The 21,274-nt window shown below is 47.7% G+C and overlaps 1 protein-coding gene across 4 annotated transcripts in view; it reads left to right on the plus strand.

Moving 5' to 3' along the window:
• Nucleotides 1-21,274, plus strand: part of LOC135903418 (solute carrier family 12 member 8) — a 59,612-nt gene that overhangs the window by 10,900 nt on the left and 27,438 nt on the right. The window contains exons 1-4 of one of the 4 annotated variants that reach the window (XM_065433743.1): nt 6,543-6,700; nt 18,215-18,406; nt 19,539-19,679; nt 20,673-20,864. In XM_065433743.1, coding sequence (XP_065289815.1) covers nt 6,677-6,700; nt 18,215-18,406; nt 19,539-19,679; nt 20,673-20,864 — 549 coding nt within the window. In that variant the 5' untranslated portion in view covers nt 6,543-6,676. Of the gene's footprint in view, nt 1-6,542; nt 6,701-17,178; nt 17,199-17,349; nt 17,438-18,214; nt 18,407-19,538; nt 19,680-20,672; nt 20,865-21,274 lie in introns of those variants that run through there. The other 3 variants (XM_065433747.1, XM_065433746.1, XM_065433745.2) reach the window with 3 other exon arrangements.

The raw sequence follows: 21,274 nt of genomic DNA on the forward strand, positions 1-21,274 counted from the left end.
GCTGGTATAGCAACCGTAAAGACAAGCGTGGTTAAGTTCAGCAGTGCGGCCGGCCACTTCACCATTACGTACAGCATACATATATGTGCCAAACAGTGACATGAACATTTTTCGAAATAACGAAACTTTGGGACAACTTGTTAGGCTGCTGCCTATTTGCATGTGGTCGGATGCATGCTATTATGAGGGTAATAAGATCAAGCTTAGGCCTCAGCTTCCTGTAACGATTGACACATTTACGCTACTTATACTATAGCTCGTTCGCACGTGGTCGTATTGTTTCGTATTAATAACGGGGAACGTTTGTCGATCTTCGTTGACTGCTAAATTTGCGTCACGCTACCGCCCTCACTGATTAACCGTGTCGCCAATTGAGCTTCGTCTGCCGTTTGAGTTTTCTTTGCGTAACTGCGACTGCGAGAGCGATCGTAAAATAGCATGCAATTGAAATAACTACACATTTGTGGGCATTTTTACCGCGATCCCAGCAATTGTTGCACGTGATGGTTGGCCTGCCGCGCTGCTGAATTTTCCCACGCGTTTCTGTCATACAATGCCCTACACGTTCGTTTCTGGGAATAGCGAAATTTTGGGCGACATCTCTTACACGTTCTCAGGTGCATGCTAGTATGCTGGTGAGGTCAAGCTTACGTCTCAGATGTCTGTAACGATCGAATCGTTTACGCCTATTAGGCTATCGCTCCGAATTCGCACGTTGTCCTATTTTTAGTAATGGAGTCCCGGCCGCGGCGCCCGCATTTTGATGAGGGCGATATGAGAAAACACCCGTGTACTTAGATTTAGGTGCATGTTAAGAACCTCAGGTGGTCGAAATTTCCGGAGTCCTCCACTATACGGCGTGCCTCATAATCATAAAGTGGTTTTGGCACGTAAAAACCCCATAATTTAATTTGACTGTTAATTAAATTTCTGTCGGGTGCGCGTTTTATCGCGTTTTGCTGAACACAATAAGAGTTTATTCACTCACTCTGTCAGGTGATTTACCGTGTCGCCTAAGTTTTGTCTATCGTTGGAGTTTTATTCGCATAATCGCGTTTGCAAGACCAATACAATCGTGGAAGTTCCAAATAACGGAACTATAGTGTAGGCATTTGTATTTCAATGGCAGCACCTTGCACACAGGGCGGTTGACCAACCGTGCTGCTTCAGTTTTCTCGCATTTGCTATCATTTGGGCCAGCGTTTGTGCTGACATGTGTGCGCGACGCGCTGGACAAGATTACGAGCCTGTTGCATCCCCATGTTGTCATTGTATATGTACTGGAGTTATATAGTCGACAATCGCCTAATTTTTGTATTATTATTGCGATAGGAATTGTACGGACACTCCTGATGAAATTACGCTGACGCGGACGTGCGCCGCGATGGGTAGTGGCTTCGTGGGCGCTGTTCCCGCGCAACTTAGTGTCGAAGTTCGCGTAAATTTGGCTCTGGAAAGGCATTGTGGCTGGAAGCAGCAGGAAGCGATCGTGTGTTGCTACCGCCCCCTCTTCACACCAGCGTTCATACAGCGTGTTTACCATCAGGGAGATGTGTTCCTGCTTGGCTTTGGGCACAACACTGTTTGTTAATTTAACAAGGAAGCGAAGGTTTACTGTAACTTAAAGTGGCGATAACACGTACAGCTGCTTAAATATAGCCGTTTGGTAATTTGCTGTTCCAATTGCTGCTTCGCTTTTCGGACGAAACTATGCTATCCTGACGTAGTGACTAGAATTCCTTTTAACTTTGTACAGAGAAGAAATCATTACTTTTCTGATAACTGTTCGCTCAACGAGTTTGTATTAAGCCACAAAGAAGCAAAGTTGCTGTCAGAACCTGCAGATTGCTGTTAAATGTGCAGGTTGTTAAATAGCAATTTTCGTAAACATTTCTAACACGTTTTTATTGCATACTTTACAGCCATGCTGTGTTCCTGCCATGAGCCTGGTGTCACTTTGAGTCGACATCATTCTTCGTTGATGACCAGCACAGAAACAAGCCCACGGAAATCTGCTAACCTTCTTAGTACCTCTGGTCTCAGCAATGTATTTTCTTGTTTGCGACCACTGGAACCGATCCTTCAGGATTACTAGTAAATTGTGTAGCGTACCCCGGATCTCTTCTGTTCTGCATCTGAAACTATGGACGAAAGACTTCACCCAGCGTGTGGCGACTTCCTTATGGGCTGATATAGCTGTGAACTCTGGGTTACTTTTTGTCTCTGGGACTGTTCAAGCAAGCCCACAGAAATGCCCCACTAAATTTCTTAGTACACGTGAACTGCAATGTAGTTGCCTTCGACCGCTGAGCCAGCCTGCAGTGAGCCTTAGTAAAATGTTTAGTCGCCAAGATACCTGCAATCTTTTCACAAGTATTTGTATCTGCTGCCATGGAAGAACAGCCACGCTCTGCCTCTGGTAACTTCCATTGAGGCTGTCTGACACCCGTGAATTTTTAGGATGAAATTGTGTTTTTGTGTGGCCGCTGAAGCAAGCCCATACAAATCCTCTATTAGCGTTTCATATGAGTGAACTCATATAATGCTGAAGCGATCATGCTGCAAGCTTTTAGTTAATTGTGTAGTCGCCAGGGTACCTGTGACGTTTCAGCAATATTCGGCTGTGGCCACGGAGAGGTCACATTCAGCTTCTGTTTACTTGCTTAGAGGCCTTCAAGCCTCTAAGCAAGTAAACAGAAGCAGAAGAAACAGAAACACAAATTCACTTATGGTGAATTAATGTTTGTGACCACTCAAGTGCAGCAAGTGTCTTGTAACTCTAGTACTTGTGACATCAGTTTGGTATTGTGCTGAAGCAAGTGTCTTGTAACTGCTTTTGTATCTGTGAACTCTCCAGTAATGTTCGTGTTTGCAACTGCTTAAGTGATCCTTGAGTAATTTTTTTAATGCCCAGTGTGTCTATAAAATATGTAGTACTTCTACTGTGTGCAAACGCTGAAGGAGGCCTGCAGAAAGTGGAGTAGCTTCCGTCATGGCTAAGACACCTCTGAACTTTCCAGTAAATATTGTATTTATGGGCCCGCGACCGTTGAAGTGAGCCAGCCCACAGTAGCCCTCCTACTAACTTCCTTTGTACCCCCCACCCTTGCATGGGGTTTTTGAAGTTCTTTTACTGGCCGAGGTGCATCTGCGAATTATTAGCTCAACTGAAATGGTCTTGTCACTACACACGATAGTGTCGATGTTTGCTCTGGTTACCTTTGCCAGAACTTGTTATGGATGCACAGTGCATTTGCTCTACACTCTAAGAACAGTTGCACCCTTTGGGGTGTAAATTTGCGACAGAACAATAATCGTCATCTGTCTTACTTGCCTTTCCTTTGACCCGCCGTGGTTGCTCAGTGGGCTATGGTGTTGGGCTGCTGAGCACGAGGTCGCGGAATCGAATCCCGGCCACGGCGGCCGCATTTCGATGGGGGCGAAATGCGAAAACACCCGTGTACTTAGATTTAGGTGCACGTTAAAGAACCCCAGGTGGTCAAAATTTCCGGAGTCCTCCACTACGGCGTGCCTCATAATCAGAAAGTGGTTTTGGCACGTAAAACCCCAAATATTATTACTATTGCCTTTCCTTTCTTGAAAACCCTGCGCTCATTACTTTCCTGTCGAGAATGCTCTGTCATGCTGATAATGCGCATGCCGTTCGTGACATGGAAGTACTGGGCTTGCAGCGTTAAAGAAAGGAAATGCAGGCAAGTCAGATGACGATTATTGTTCTGTGGAAAATATACACCCCAAAGGGTGCAACGGTTTTTAGAGTGTAAATGGATGATCATACAGCAGCTGTTTGTCTATATATGATCACTGAACTAGCCTCGAGTAATTTTGTTAATTGCCTAATGTAGTTGTAACATCTTAATTTAGCATACCTCGTGTTTGTGTATGTAACTACTGAATATGGCCTAGGGAAAGGCTCTGGCAACTTAAAGTGGCTAACATATCTAAACATTTCAACAAATTTTTCATTGATGTGCCTGCGACCACGACAGTGAGCCCACAGCAAGCCTTGTGATAAGTTCCATAGTGGCCCCACTGCGAATTCTTAAATTTTCTTGCTACCCAAAGTGCATTTGCAAAGAGTTTGAATAATGTGCACGTTTACTAACCATGGTGCAGTATAAATAACTCCTAATAGCTGAACTTGTATGATGAAATTATCGAGTTTTATTTGCATTGATGGGTTTTACTAAAAACTGTTAGTGCATTTTAGAGTTCAACGAGTGATCTTCCTGCAACTGTTCTATTGAAATAAATGCTGCATTTTTAATGAGATTGTCAAATGATTCAGCAGCCTGCAGAACTTAGTTCTGTAGCTTCGTCCCTGTTAGCACAAAGAAGTATAGGTTGCATGTCTATATGTATTGAATTAATGCATTTTTATCAAGTTGTATGTAATGTATTTGCTTAACATAGCAGGGAACCATGTGCACAATGCTTAGTTGCACTGCAGCCTTCATTTAACATGCTTTGAGATGCGGTGGGCTGCATTCCTGGCTTATCTCCTGGTACTTCAGCTTTTGCATGACAAAAATATTTGGTTGACTTATTGGATTCCTGGATTTTTTGTGTTGCTCTGGTATACACTGATGCCATGAATGCTTAACCAATTTTCTCTGCTTGCATATAACTTACTATTTATAAATGAATTTCAAGGCTGTATTATTTGTATCATTTTATACTATTCACTTTCTGTAATATAATTTCTTGCAGCATTCTGTTGTTCATTTTTTTACCCTTATGCATTTCTGTTATACAATGTTCACTAATGTTCACCTTTTTTTTCTCGTTTATCCATTATGTTATGTTTCTGTTCTCTTTATTGTGCACGGTGCCATTTCTGTAGGGGGTACATACCTTGTCAAGCCGAATTCATTTGGCTTTTTGTCTGTACTCCTGTCATCTGTACATGTATAGATGCAAAATAAACTTGAATTGAAATTCACCGCTGGGATGGATCATCAAGAGCCATGCAGTTCCTTTTCATCATTGCCTACAAGTCATCACAAAACCAGCTTACTTTGTTAATGGTATGTAAACTGCAGCAGGCTTGCTGCACTGTAGGGCCCATTCTGAGGAAAGCCCCAATTATGGTAATTTGTAATCAATATGGACACCCTGTGGATCTCCTCAATCCCCAACCAAATGTCCCACAAACGTCCTTTGGACGATTGGTAAAATGTCCCAGAAGCGTCCTACATCCTCGCAAAAATGTCCTTGGGATGTACTCCGGGTTATGCAATAAGAATAATCCATATTTAAACATCTCTTGGACGTCCGAATATCCCATTATGACGTTCGGGGGACGTTTCTATGAACGTCAATCCCAGGGACGTCCGAATGTCCCGTTTTCGATCTCTGCTGGGCATCTGTAGGACGTTGGTGCTCCAATGGGATTATCTTCAAAGGTCCTGCGGACGTCCGAAAATTTGATTTTGATGTACGATGGACGTTCGTGGGATGTGCAATTCTCTTGCGTCGGACGATCCTATGGACATCCGTAGTACATCATCGGGACTTCTAGGGATGTCCGACGGACATCAAAATATCCTTTGTAGGACGTCCTTTGGACATTCACTGGAGATCTGTGGTCCAGTGGGTTAGTACATTCTGTTGCGCACGGGATGAGACAACTTTTGAATGTTCAGCGTTATCACGTTCACTTATTAGAGAGTTTTAGCCCAGCGGGTTTACGGCCAGCGGAGCGGAGCGGGCGAGCGGAGACGCGACTGCGCATGCGCACCACGCTGAGGCGGCCAGCGGTTTTACGGAGCAGCGTTTACGCCCGCTGGAAAGCACTCCCCAGCGGAGGGTATACGCAGCGCGCGAGCGTGCGTAAGGGCGCGCGGGCGTGTATGGGAAATGCAAGACGGCAGCCGCGAACATGAACGCCGGCAGTTCTGCATCGACGACGGCGACTGCCGCGCTGACCCATACATTAGTACTCAGTACATTATTAACAAATAATGCAATGAGAACATGTAATATATCTTTATTCAATATTTGTTGCATAATAAAAGCAAGCGTAATTCAATTTAATTTCTCAGTAACTCCTATTCGAACCACTAGGTGGGGCAGCAGAGCGCCCCGCTCTTTACCCCGCTCGAGCGGGTGATCCGCTGGGCTAAAATTCTTTTTTCGCGAGCCGCTCCGCTGGCGCAACGGTGGAGACCGCTCCGCTCCGCTGGCCGTAAACCCGCTGGGCTAAAACTCTCTATTGTCTTCGCGTCTCCCGCTGGTTTTATTTGAGAGATGTGCAGATTGTTGCGCGGCATAAACATGCATTCTGTGTATAATCACTCGCTGGACAAAGAGGCGCTGAATACACTTTGCGAAATTGCAAATAAACGAGGGAAGAACCATGATAAAAGTAAACCGTGCGGGCTTAAAGCGTGTCACGATTTCTGAACATCTGCTCGCCACATGTTCTAGCGTGCGCTCGGAGCTTACGTCAATTTCGATCTACTACGGCAGGAGTACAGAAACGCTTATTGAATCATGCACTTTGACGCCTGCACAGCGGCACCGGCTGTATCTAAATATCACTATTTGCGCACACGTGTGAAACGCAAAGCGTTGTTGTGCTTGATTCGTGGATCGAGTTGGCACATACCGGGAATAATGTACCCTGCGCTTCACAAAGAACGGGAACGAAGTCATGATGCCACATCAATACATTAGAGTAAGCATCAAGTATTTTTTACTACGCACCTACCGAGTACATTGAGGGTGCTCATCGCCGTCTTATATCCTGCGACAGAATTTCAATGTGAAATACTTAACCGCAGTCATCTCCGTCTTATATTTTATCGTCTAGCATGACTAATTATCTGCCTGCCCTTTCGTAATCATCATCAGCGAAACATCCGCTCCTGCGCTCACAGACAAACTAGCCATCGTTTATCGCTTCACTTTTGACACTGAGGCCGCATAAAATCGGGACAATCTTCACCGCTTTCGCTGCTAAAGCCTCTTCGTTAACGTGCACGAAGACTCCAAAATTCGGAATTCTCGCTATGACACAATGTACGACTTATAGCATCATCTGTCGGACGGACTGTTGGTGAACTTAATTAAAAGTCAGTGAAGTGGCAGAACAGCAACCACATTGAAGAGGATAGAAAACTGGGCAGGTTGGTATTGGTTCATGGTTAATAATACCAGCGCGTAAGAGACGATGAAGGCGACCGACAAAACACAATCGCTGAATGTACCAAGGTATTTTGTCTGTGAAGGAAATCAACGCTAAGCGACTAAACTATCATAAAGCCACTTATTCAATAAGATTAGTGCAATAATTTGTTTGTAACTTGCCGCTTTCTGTGGAAACATTGTCGATTTTCATTCCAAGGTTAAACCCTCGCGTGTCTCCGGGCGAAAACTTGCGGTTCAAAAGTAATAATAATAATAATAATATCAATAAATAAAAAAAACTGTATCTACGCAACGGTAATGCGCGGCCGGGCGCAACTAATTATTTCGCCTCGCCCGGTCCCATATAGATTCGATCCCGCGATGTCTTGCTGACCAGCGCAACACGGCACCGGTTTTGGAATCATGAAATCCCAGCGGACTCTGACAACGGGTTTGATTAAAACTCTTCCGTATAGCGAGCGTGCTGCATGCCGCTCATCCTCGGGGAGTCCTCGTCCCCCACAAGCTCAGCGGGTATAAAACAGCACGGCAATGCTTTCCAAGCAGCACCTGTTGCGGCGCGCGTTCTCAAGAGTGCAGCTCGGCGGCGCCTTCGTAAATAAGCGCGCGTGTCGGTGATGAAAAGCCCTTGTTTTGTGTCGTCGGCTCGTTTCGCGCGCCTGCCTCGACGCCGCGGCAGCAGCAGGCAGCAGCAGCGGCGGCGACCGAAGCGGCTGTCGCAGCAAACGCGCGTGCGAGTTTCCGGCTTTCCCTTCAGCTGTGCGCGCCGCAGGTCGCCACGCGTCAGGGTCGCGCGTCACCTCCGCGGGCCTTTTCGGCTCGACGAAGAGATAGGGAGAGGGAAGCGGCGACCCCCAGAGCTGCCCACGCCTTGGGCTCTCTCTCTCTCGGCGGTTATAAAATTCGAAGTGTACTGATGACCGCTGCTCGATACTTACGGCCGTGTTGTGTAAAATTGATTTTCGTCCAATTCTGTTCATTTGATAGCGCGGGCGTGGCTTCGAGCGAGCAAATGACGAACGGCAAAAAGAATGCAAAGCGAAAAGAATCCTTATAATATGGGCACTGGGCCCTATAACTCGCAAAGCTTTTCGTTCGTCTGCTTGTCACTGGCCGGCCGCCTCCGCTAGTATTATGCCCGACATCACACGTCTGCTCTTACCCGCCGCCGTGGTCATGACGTTCACATGCTGAGAACGAGGTCGCGAGTTCGATTTCCGATCGCAGAGACCCCATTCTGACGGGGGAGGGGGCGAGGCCGCAATAAACGCAGTCAATTCTGAGCCCTGCGCATGCAGCGTTCTTCGGAACCCACGGTCCAGTTTCTGGACGTAAACCCCGCAATCTGATATATTTGCGCTTACGAACAGTTCTAGCGGTAGGAGCTTTCGCGAATACTGACGCCGCACTTTGCGTCCGCTTCTAGTGCTTGTGCTCATCTTCGCCGACAGCTTTCATTTTTGTACCAAATAAGCATAAATGAACTGGTACCAGACGAAATGGTGTTCTTGGTAAAATTCTTTCACGACCCGACGCTGTGACTCACTGGACCGGTGAGCTTTCTGCAGCTGCCTGCATGCACAGCTCGCGTGGCCACGTGGACGAACGATATAAAGCTAGCCGCGGTTACAGCATTTTTGTGGGGGCCGAATGCAAAAGCGCTGGTGTGTACCTGGACTTAGATGCGCGTTATACAGAAATCCAGATGAGGAAAATGTATCCGAGACCTCCCACCGCCACGTCCTCCATAGATCACGTATATACAAACCCTTCTTTCGAATTTTAAGTCCCAATAATCACTTATTGAATAAATTCTTAAAAATCTACCATGACGAAAGCTGAGCTTGGCATAACGGCTAGTTGCGAGCCTATAGATAAATGAGGGTGGCTAGCATCAGATCTGCGACAGCAGTTCTTGCTAAATCTATCATAATGAATGTTATGGCAAGCCTCTCGTTCCGTAACACTGAACTCCTGCAAAATAAACCAAGAACAGAAAACAATGCAAACACAGCGGACCGTTTGCCTGCTTCACTGCATTCAGTTCTTTCTGCATGGTACAGTTCTTGAATGCAATACGCATACATAACGTGACCAAATTCCGTCGTTATTATAATTAGTTCAGGTCCGTGGTTTCTAAGCATGCTAAAGAGAATCTGTAGCCGACGTCAACCCCTGTGATCAGTCGTTGTTAGTGCTAGTGCATTGTTTCCACATATGGGCGAGCGTGATTATAGAAGCAATATCAGGAAGAAGCGAGCGACCTACACAGGCGACGTAAGAGAACTCACAGAAAACAGTGACACCCTGTAAAGAATGGTAGCTATCTGACAGAAGTTATTATAAAGTGAATTGGTATGTTGTAGTATATCAGGCCTCCTTAAAACACAATGGACTACTTATTCATTTTGCAGGTGACAAACAAACTAGCAACTAGCTATAGATAGCCTGACTGGTCATATGCATGATTAATTTGCGAAGTAGTCTATGCTGCTCTGATGCGTACATAAGGATATTATAGCGGAAAACATCCAACAATGACTGGAAGCTTTATCAGTGAACTTCTCGAGCCGCCTGCGAAGACATTTCGGTTGTTGACATCTTCCCTGTTTGCCCATCAGATTAAAAAAAAGAAAAAAGGAAAAGAAAAAGAAGTGCTGCCATTCCGCGTGCTGTTTTGCGCGCGTATACGTCGATGTGTTATGTTACACAGCACGGTGTTGAATGCCATCGCTTTATCTGCAGCCCATTGTCGGAGGCTGTTCGGAGCCGACAGCACAAAGGTCACCCCTAATTCGATCCTCTAAACGGTAGCTACTTGACGGGGATCTTCGTTTCACCCGTATACTTTACCTACAATTTATTTGAAGCCGAAAGACCACTGCTTTGGCCCCCAGCTGCGTGACATCGCCATTCAGGCGGAACACGTCGCGCCGCATGACAGGCCGCAGCTGCTTTAATGCGTGACGTCAGCAATGCAACGTTTTACCACCACGCAACCGCACGCGCGTCGTCAATGTCGGCGTTGTAAATCGGAGGGTCGACGCCCAGCCGCCTCGTGTGACCACGGTTGCCAATAACCGAATGGCGTTTGGCATTCCAAAGCTGTACAGGTACGCGCGCGATAAGTGCCACACGTGCATATTAGGTACCCAGGTAAATTTCGGTCAGCGCGAGTAGCTATAACGCGTGTAAATCATACCCATACTGAGGCTGATCATACTGAGGCTGAAATCATACCCACGACCTCATATCCGGCAGCGATACGCAATAGAGAGATTGCGCACAAGCGTTTTCTTTTTGTCCTTTTTGGGGGGGAAGGGGGGGGGGGGGTATGCGAAAGGAAGGTTACCGTACGCAAAAAAAAAAAAAGCAGCACCGACGAAACAGTGCGTGTGAGCAGAAACCACCCCCTATACCCAACTGGAGTTGTTTCGTATGCACGCACGCAGAGTCGATAGCACCCGCTAACTTTGGGGTCCACCATTTCAAGAACTCCCACTACTCTCAGAGCAACCAATTTGCATAATATACGTGGGTATAGTCGCAGATACATTCATAGTTTATTTCATGCATGCACACCTAGAACAGAGGGTGAAAAGATACATATTTTGTAAATGTCCATTTCAGTTTTCGTACTTCTTATCATTCGTAGCTCCGAGTGGCGCGTGGTGACATCCCAGCCAAAGGCAACGAGCGAAAATAAATAAATAAATAAATAAATAAGCTTGGCCAGCCCAATTAACGTTCACGAACGGAATTGTGAAAGCTACCGGGAGGACAGGGGTGTTACCGTCCTCGGAGCCATATGTGTAAATGCTTGAGAATGGTTTGCGTATATGATTTCGTTACACGTTCAAGTACTAAATTTGCTTTATACGTATAAGGTATATCATCAACTTAGTATGAAAAGGTTATATCTCCAAGTGTCAGTTTAATGGTTCCAACATTGATTTGAATCTTCGTTTTCCTTTCCGTATATTAATACAGGGTAAAGCAAGTTAACAGCGGCGTACACACGTACATTCGGAGGTGCCCGAAGAAAACCCTGCCCATAGCCCGCCAACTTTCGCAGACGCGCAAGTCAACATCGGAACAGGAAAGAGTGACACATTGTTTTGCGTCTTTTACACCATAACCTCCCATCTACTAGCCCATCGTCATGTAGAAATGAGTCAAACATGTCTGACATGACTTCAGACAAATATCTGCTTTACGCCGCCTATAAGCATTTTATGCTTAGCACAAAGAAGGGTCACTAAGTGCATGACTATCTTTCGTAATACCCTTGGCGAACGGTTGCGTTCTTTAAATGTGACAGCTTCGATCGTTGTATGCTTCCACCCCTGTTGTGTAACGACGACAGCACGAAAACGCTAGTAAAGTGCGCCTTCCGTGCTGTCAGGGCTAAGTGAATCAAGGAGTGCACCTTTCGCGTCCACTTCAACACAGGCAGACTTCATTACTCGCTCGCCCGCACATAGGACGAGAATTCGCCGGCCTCCCTTCGCTCCCGCTCACTCCCACGAGCTACAGTTTCTGCAGCCTCCCGTGGAGACGCTGGGATGAGATTAACTGCCAAGACGTGGCCCGAGCGTAGCGCCCGAGGCGACGCGAGCAAAGTGTGCGCTTTCACTTCACTCTCGAAGACGTTAATTAGGCGTGCGAAGAATTCGGTGGCAAGATTTCGGGCGTAGCCTGCTCGACCCAGAAAAGCGGCCCGGACGCGTCAACAGGTGGAAGACCCGCGAGCGCGCTGCAGTCGCAAGCGTGCCTTTCGTGTTGACACCTTGATCACGATCGACGATAGCCGCTCAAGACTGCGCATTTGCGTGGTCTGGAGGCGTTACCTGTGATTACGTGTAGTATGATGGGGTAGAGGTATTACAAAAAAAATTTTCATGAGCACACTATGAAAGAAGCACTAGTGTAGGGATTCACATTGTGAAGTTAAACGTAAGCGCAGGGGTGTTTTTGCATTTCTATTTGAGTCAGTCAGACAACAGACTTTTCATGGAGGACAAATTGTGTCTGCAAAACGCAACGCCACAAAAGCGCTGCTGCTTTTCTTGAGATCCGCCGGCCATGTGACCGCTTGTGACTGAACGGACCACCTTTTATTCAATCCTCCTTTTAATAATTTTTGCCCCTTTCCCCCTTCCCCAGTGTAGGGCAGCCAAATGAGCATAGCCTGGTTAACCCTCCTTCAGTTTGATATAAACCAGGAAGCCCAAGCGGGGAGGCAAATAGTCAACGTGGCTACAAATCCTTCAGTCTCAACAAATTTTTCGAACGAATACGTCTGGCACTGACCACCTGGACAGGCGGGGAGGTTAACCAGGACTGAGCCCGATTGGCTACCCTGCACCGGGGAAAGGGAAGGAAAAGAGAAAGAGAAATAGAGAAGGTCAAGAATGTGCCCTGCAGAGTCGCTGACATATGGGAACTATCCGCATTGCGTCACAGACGGTATAGCTCGCGGTCGTCTTCAGCAATCGCATTAGCGCTTTTTGTGACTTTCTGAAGCTGTGGCGCGCAAGATCATGGGCCCAATTACAAGCGCAGTCTCTGCATTGTGCCCGTGGACTCTGAATGTGAATGGGTTGTGGGCCCGGTGAATACGTTGGCTTTTTAGCTGTCGACAGCGCGCGCCTCCTGAGGCACGTCGTTTGTTGAATGTATTTTTACCTCGCTTCAGCACTATTATATGGACGTGTGCATTCCGCACTAGTCAAATAAGCTGCCGGTATTCTACATGAGAGAGAGAGATAATAGTTTATTTCTCGCTCCGTGAGCTAGGTCCATGGACCTCAGCGCTACGCGTATAGAACTCCGCTGTTAGCTTAGTAAGCTTGTCTCTCCGGACCGGCCCTTACAAAGAGTCGGGAGACCGACGTGAAGGACGATCTCGTAAAAATACCTTGTTACAACGTGTCCCCGAGCAAATCCCGCAGAGACGTGCCCCCGGCGGGTTCTCGTTACCGAATTCTGAGGAGCGCGCGCGGACATCGCCGCGAATTCATGCGCGGCCCGGGGAGATTCGGCGCATCACCGCACTATATACGCGGTATGTCCCCACTTCGCGTTCTGAGCAGAGGGCTGAGGGTGTGTGGGAGGTTGTTCATCGCGCCGCAGCGCGCGCGTACAATACGCGACGACGAATGCGGCCAGTCTCGCGCTCTGCGGGAACTGCGCTGGCGGCGACAAACTACTTGACTTGCAGATGGGCGGTGAGCCCTGCGGGGAAGCGTGCTCCTCGACATCCCGGTGTGCAGAGCGGAAAGAAAAAGAAATAAGAGGGGGAGAGGGATGAGAACACACGCACACGTGCACGAAAACAATTTGCACATAAACAGGGATCCCGCTCCCATAAAAAGAAGAAATGCGGACGCGTGAAGGGGTAAGGTCGTGCAACGAAATCGTGAGTGCCCCTGTCGTGCACGTTTTGTTTATGAATAAAAAAATCATAAAGATGAAAAAGGCAGTCGAAATGGAAGAGTGAGAAAAGGAAAGAAGGTTGTATAACATAGACGTGCAATGCTGGCGCTGGCGTTGTGCTTTGGTGGATACCAGGCGTCCTCATTCACCTCAGGACATCATTGGGTCGAGAGAGAGAGAGAGAGAGAGAGAGAGAGAGAGAGAGAGAGAGAGGAGGCAGGGATGTTAAGCAGTCAAAACTTTGGTTGGCTAGCCTACGCTGGGAGAAGGGGAAGCGAGAGAAGGGAGAGAGAGAGGGTTTAGAGACATGCACAGACAGTCATTGAGTCAAAGCCGCTCGTGCAAACCAAACTCTAAGCGTGCGGTTTAGCACTACTTTACTGGCCTTCCCCCAGCTCCGCTGGTCTCTGGCGTTTGCGATAGCGCAACCACGCACAACTGTTTCGCTCAATAGCCCCTTTGATTCTTTCGCATCAATAAACTGTGTTCAGCACCGAGGTTAGCTTTTACACTCTCTGACAAAACAAACGAAGCCACCAAGGGCATGGACGTTGCTGTCCCCTGGCTGCGTGGAGTCGCGCCCGCGGAACTCTTGGATTATAGAGAGGTTTGGACAGTAAAGACGAGGGTTCGCTTCCACCTCCAGAGGTTTCGAGCAGTGCGAAACAAATAGTAGATCGACTACAAGCTCACAAGTCAGCCGCAGTCATGCACGTATAGTAGCTTCGTTCGTTTTGACAAAGGGAGAGGGAATGAGTGTGTTGGTAGTATGCGCACTAAAAAGAAAAGAAAAAAAAGAAATGATCACAAATCAGTTTCCGAATCAGAATAAGTTAGCAGGCAACGCCATGCACGGCTGATATATCCTACCAAGACACCTAGAGTTGATTACGGAACCTTAAATAACAAGTGTGACAGTGAAGTTAGTGTCAACGGAAACGTTGGTTCCGTCACACGTTTGGCATTAAGTTGCGCAGAAAAGGCCAAGAGGTCCGTGAGGCAAGAAGAAAAAAGAAAAAGCTACAAACTGTTATAAATATTCGGGTATACGTATAAAAGTGGTTGACAAGTGCACGCCAGAGTTGGGACCGGCGAGCGGTCGTTAGTGTACTATTCAAGAAAAAAAATTAAAAGAGAGAGATCAGCTTTAAGATTTACGGAAAACGAAAAAAAAATGGAGCTCTCATTTTTACGTCGTTATGCTGCTCACATTGCTGCAGACAGGTGGAAATGAACGAAAAGCCAAAGCTGCCGCAGACAGCCGAGTACAGTCTTGACACATCGCGTCATATGAACGAAACAGCTGTTCTGATGCCATGAAAAAAAGAATGTCATTTCCGTTTTTATTCTGCACGAATGACGTTATCCACTATTTTATATAGCTCCTTGGCGGCCTCTTCTGTACGGTCGCCCAACGCGTAACAGACGCCGTTTCGCCAACGGCGACCTGCAGAGACGCTTTGAATTTGAATGCCGTCGACTTTGTAAACATCGGCAAACAACGAGAAGGCAAAAATAAACTCAGCATCGGCATACAACGAGAAGGCAAAAATAAACTCAGCTGGTGCCACAGCCGGATGTCAGCCTCTTCAAAGAAGGCTGCAGCGAAAACAAAAAATGAGCGGGGAAAAACATTTATTCTCCAGAAATTAAATGCTTCCATGCATCAGTAAACGATGGCTACCGAATGCTGAAGCTTCCTGCAATGCGGATATGGCGGACGGAATAAGCACAAGACGAGTGAGCAGACAGGAATGAGTGAGGGAACAGAGAGAATGCAAAACTGCACTGGATCAGTAGCCTGACATGCGCGCCATTTCAAATGATCAAGTTAACGCACATCCGTCAGTTGACAGAGCCGGAGTAGTCACCATGCGTAGGTAACTCCACAATATAGAGATACGTAGATCTTTTAATGAAGAACGAAACGATCAAATAGAGATAGTAAAAATACTAGTTTGTATAAGATAATGACCATGGTTAGCTCAAACATTCTAGGTGACTATTTTTGCCGCCCCGTTTCGAACGGGATAGCATAGAAATCATCATCTAGTTGAGGAGCGTTTGTGAATGCGCGGCAAGAATCGCCTCACAACTGTTCAATCGGACAAAGGGTTTGTTCCCACTTGAAGACGAAAGCGAACGCAGCGTCAAAAGCGGGCGGAAATCTGCTCCGCAAAATCCGAGAGAAAAGCAGGAAGTGTGCTCGGTTTTCCGCTTGGTCGCAGCCATTCGGAACGCGAGGCAGAACCTGCGCTCGAACATAAACATCCGTCCAGCTGACTGGAAATCGCGTCCAGCGTGTCCATGCCATCACTATGGTAACAAATGGCTACACTGTGGCTATAAAATATCTTCCGTATTTTGGTTATCCGTGCTTTGAATTCCCTGTGTAATGGACGAAGCGCGATATTGCAAGAGCGCGTCTTGAAATAGATTCTGCAACCGTTCTTGGTATATACCGGGAATCGAGTGCCCTTCCCTGCCTCCTCCGCCGCGTTGAAATGTATACGCGTACTCGAATCTATGTCTCGCAATATCGTGTTTAATTTGTTTGCGACTGCACGTGTGCGTGTTTGTTCGCGCTCGTGTGTGTACCATGTACGCACTTATTCGTGTATTCTAACATTGCTGTTCAGACGGACAAAGATATATATATAGTGAGCGCCCTCGAGCAAACAAGCTAAGCGACGCACACACAAAAAAAGGCTATCTGCGGGGTCGACGGGTCGATATATGTGCCCCTATGGAAACGGAGAAGTAGTGACAGACGTCACAACTCGGAACATTGTAAGACAGCGCATGCTGGCGGAAGAAGCACCATCAAATATCAACGAGGCGGGCCCTGCACGACACGAAAATTGTGCGCACTTTTGCGTCTTCGCTCGCTTTCGTGGCCAAGTGTGAACACGGTATAACAGCATAATGGCGTAAATCAGTGGTCGCATTCGCAAAGCTATTCGCACCGCATGTCAACTGTCTCATGCAAGTCAGGGCAGAACCTCTGACTTGCAACTGCACGTCGCTGTGGATACTCCTCAATCTCCATATACTATAGAGCGTATGAGCTGTTCAGATGGAGAGAAAAAGGACACGTGAGCGCCGAAACTGGTGTGCGATAAGATTGTCACACGTTTCGTCCTCTTCTTCACCCTCTCTCACGTGGTCGCCCGATGTGCCCTACTGCCTGACATTTGCGATTGGCCCAGCAGTTTCCCCGTCTTAAAATTATTTCTCATGTTGATGGCCAATAACGCACGCACGCACAGAATATAAACTGTTCAGAGGGCAGAAGCCGTCTCGAGTGCTGCGTTTTTCAGGCCCTGCGTATGTTTCTGCATATGCGAACGCCGACGCCATCTGGGATTCGCCCGCGCGCGTGTAGCAGGTACATTTAATACTGGCATCCCCGCTATAAAAGCCTTTGTGTGGGCAAGTTACTTGTCTAAATCCCTTCTCTTTATAGACGCTGGACGGCGCGTTAGAACAATTACGTAAAGCGCGTGACCGAGAACACTTGGCATGCATGGCAGAACCAAACTTGACAGGCTGCGGCCTATAGTTGTGGAGCATCCGCCTGCTCTTCGGTAACGTGTGCTGTTGTGAATACCGGTGAATCCCTGTGACCTCACTGCCTTTCTTTCTTTCTTTCTTTCTTTCTTTCTTTCTTTCTTTCTTTCTTTCTTTCTTTCTTTCTTTCTTTCTTTCTTTCTTTCTTTCTTTCTTTTAATGGTTTAATTGTCTCGGGACAGGTGCTCGGTTGTTTGTGGGAGGATCACACCTCGCGCGGGGTCGTATAGCCAGAGATCTTCAGGCGGTCGCTGCGGTGAGCAATAGGTCACGCTAGGCCATATCGCACGTCATCACTCTGCATTTAGACGGCTATACTTAGGCTAGCCTGGTGTATATATGTATTATCCTCGATAAATGGTAGCAGTGAAATTCAACGGCAAAGCGTGTATCACGAGTAGCGGGGACCAACGCACCCGCCAAGCAGAGGCTCTCAGGCTGCAGGACTGTCTGCCGCATGGTTCGAACGCTACCGCTAAGGACACAATTTCCTCTGACCATAAAAACTCGTTGTTAGGCAAGCTTGTGTCCAGGTTGCAATACGGTATTCTGGTTTGCTCCATATGAGCTACGTGAACAAGAGTAGAGATATGCAACCCATAGACAGACTGTCTCTATACTCTTTCACAGATTCAGGTCGCGTATACGTTGCGCGAAATGGAATAATTCTTCCATTCCAGCAGTTTGTCACGTAACGCAACGGAGTTGCGATGCAGACTGCGTCGATATAGATCATTCTTGGCAACTGCTTTCGTTGTATTATTAGCATACTGGTCAGTATGAACTCACAATTACGTAGGTCTTTATGCAGCCAGCTGAGAGCGTAATCGCAAGGATGGCATTAATTTCACGCAAAACTCAACCACACACCGCTGAAAGTTTTGGGGCCACACTTTGCTTAACTAGTTCACAGATTGCTCGAGAAGCGTAATTTGTCGTGTATTTATGAACCCTGTATGCATGTATCTGTTTACCGTGCAAACCAGACGTTTATATACGTTTTGTCCTGTGATTTTTTTTCTTCTCCGTCCAGATCTTACGCAACAGCGACAGCAGCGGCGGCGGCAGCAGCACCATGACCGTGAAGCGCGGCCGCGACATCGACTGGGCCCGCTTCGGGCTGCGCAGCGATGGCGCCGACGGCGGGGCCTTCGACGAGTCGACGGGGCACAGCGGCCGAGCCTCCGGAAACCCGGGCGGGGACGAGCTCTTCCACCAAGACCTCGTGAGTGAACAGTGCGCCAAGCTCACCCTATAGAGTGTTTAAGAAGGCGCTTTAAAAATATAAAAAAGAAAAAGAAGGTCACACTTCCCGTTCTCGACTTTTTGACTGTCACATCGGCGTCATACAATTAAATTAAATTACGGTGTTTTACGTGCCAAAACCACGATCTGATTATGAGGCACGCCGTAGTTGGGTACTCCGAATTAATTTTGACCACCTAGGGTTCTTTAACGTGCACCTAAATCCAAGTACATGGGTGTTTTTGTATTTGGCCCCCATCGAAATGCGGCCGCCGTGGCCGGGTTTCGATTCCGCAGCCTTATGCTAGCGGCGCAGTCACATCTGTGTCGGCACGTCATTGTAGCGTCATTAACTTCAAGGCGTTTTTTTTTTTCTATTGTGAGCCGTTTTCACGCATGAAAGGCTCTCTATAACATGCGAAGCTGAGTCATGGGCGCCTTTAGGATGCAATGTAGTCATTTTTATTGATAAACAATTGATTAGAACCGAGCAGGCGTCCTTGGAACTTGAGGGTGGGCGTCGTCACCCGCCTACCGTGGGAGTGTTCAATGTTCACCGAGAGCTACGTGCAGGAGCGCTCTTGCGTGGCGCCCTCACCCGAGTGCAACCGTTGCGACCCGCGAATTGATGCTTAGCAGCAGGACGCCATTTTCACTGAACTAAAAGTCTGCGCTCTCGGTGACTATTTGCTTAGTTGATTATGCAGCTGCGCTGCTCCAAGGTCGACATCGATATCACTCCCGATAACATTTAGTAAAGCATGGTGGAGTCAAGCGAACTTATGAAGCATGTCTAGGTATTGATTACCACAGACATTAAATTAACGCACGTAGCGCCTGTGCGTAAAACCACTGTCTCATACAAACCGCGAGACACGTCTTAAGAAACTGATATTAAAGATAAAATAAAAGCAGTACCGTAGTTATTCTATTCAACTGCAATGCCATGACTTGTAAAGCACTGCAACGGAAACGCTAGACCATCTTCAAACGCGCGTTGCTCATTCCTTGTGTCTGCCTTTATATATGTGTGCGTCTGCCTTCGGAATAACACCCGTGATACTGTATATAGCCAGGCAGCGATTGACAGTGGCCGGTCGTGTCCGTCGCAGAGTGCCAAGGCCAAGCCCTGGTGGTCGGCCAACTTCTTCGTCTCGGAGCCCGTGCTGTTCGGCACCTGGGACGGCGTCTTCACCACGTGCATGATCCACCTGTTCGGCGTCATCGTTTTTCTGCGCTCCGGATGGATAGTGGTGCGTTGCGACCCCTTGCCGACTTTCACTATGCGAAGCCGCTTTTACAACTGTGTACGGCGTGAGCCACCCTTTACCACGCGGCCCGGGCACACTGCGTCACACCAGTTGCACCGGAAGTGGGGAGAGGTGGATAGGATAGGATAGGATAGGATAGGATAGGATAGGATAGGATAGGATAGGATAGGATAGGATAGGGTAGGGTAGGATACACTTTATTGCTCTAATTTACAGAGTCATTCAGCAGTCAGACCGAGTGCTTCCATCTTCTTGTCGATGGTCACTCCCGTCTTGCAGGGTTGGCGCCCCTATTCCAGGGCACCACTGAGCGTGGCTGCTCGTCGGGCATGGTGTGCCAGCCCCTGTTGGAGGCATGGGTTACCGCTGGAATACACATTCTCCCACTGCTCCGCACTCAGATTTTCTATATTGTGGAATGTTTTGTTTTTGCTGCTTCCCACGTGATGTGATAAAGGGTTGGTTTTGCGCCACACCATGGGCCCGTTTATTTGGGAACATTTTGCTTAGTATTTGTAGATTTGGGAAGATTCCTGTTTGCAGCTTCCGCCAGCAAACTGCCTCTTGTTGATTAAGCATGTTATGGGGCGGGGAGTATTTGACCCTCGTTCCTCTATGATAATTTAATATTTCGGAGTACGTCGGGATCACCGCAAAACAAGAAAACCGCTTGTTTTTTGTTTCATCTTGTTTTGCTGGGCTGGTATGTCGTCAAAATGCAGTGCCAGTTTATTCTAGCTACCATATTGAGAGGGAGATACCCCCCCCCCCCCCTCCCACCCCGCCCATTCCTTTCCCTGCAGACTTCTGAATCACTATCGCTGCATTCCACATACTCGAACAGTCAGGTCAGAGGCCTAAGAGACAACTTGCCCATTCACTTTGCGAGGGCTGTCCGCTCGTTGATTCCAATCCGCGAGGCCAATCCTGCTTGCAGTGCCTGCATCATCATTCGCTGTTCCGTCCCGCGCGCAGGGCAACGCGGGCGTGGAGCACGCCCTGCTCATGGTGCTGGCCACGGTGGTCGTGTGCACCTTGGCCGTGCTGGCCGGCATCGGCGTCTGCGAGCGGTGCCACCTCGAGTCCGGCGGACTGCACGTGCTCCTGTCGCACATTCTGGGCGTGCGCGTGGGCGGAGCCGCAGCACTCATCTACTGCTTCGGCCAGGTATACCGTGCTATTCCGGTCCCTCTCTCCTTTTTACTTCCGGTCTCTATCGCCTTTATCTTTTTCTCCCCATACCCCTTCCCCGTGCAGTGCTGTTGAGGTGTCCTCCTGTGAGAGACAGTTACGGCACTGCACTTATCTCTTCCATTTCTCGTTAAAAAATCACTTCACACATCTAAATCTCCGCAACGAAGCATGCACGCAGAAAGATACGTAGAGCACTGCTGCACTTCCTGAAGTCAACCGCGCTAGGGGCAATCGCCCGTGACAGCACAGTAAATTCTATCTTGAAGGATGAATGTAAAAAAGAAAGAAAGGAAAGAAGCAAATAAGGCAAAGGAAAGTGGTGGGCGCAGAAAAAAAAAACAAGCGCTGTGTTTCTCTCTTTTGTACCATCAGCATTTCATTTT

This window comes from Dermacentor albipictus, chromosome 5 (genome assembly GCF_038994185.2).
Source record: "Dermacentor albipictus isolate Rhodes 1998 colony chromosome 5, USDA_Dalb.pri_finalv2, whole genome shotgun sequence".
Lineage (NCBI taxonomy): Eukaryota > Metazoa > Arthropoda > Arachnida > Ixodida > Ixodidae > Dermacentor > Dermacentor albipictus.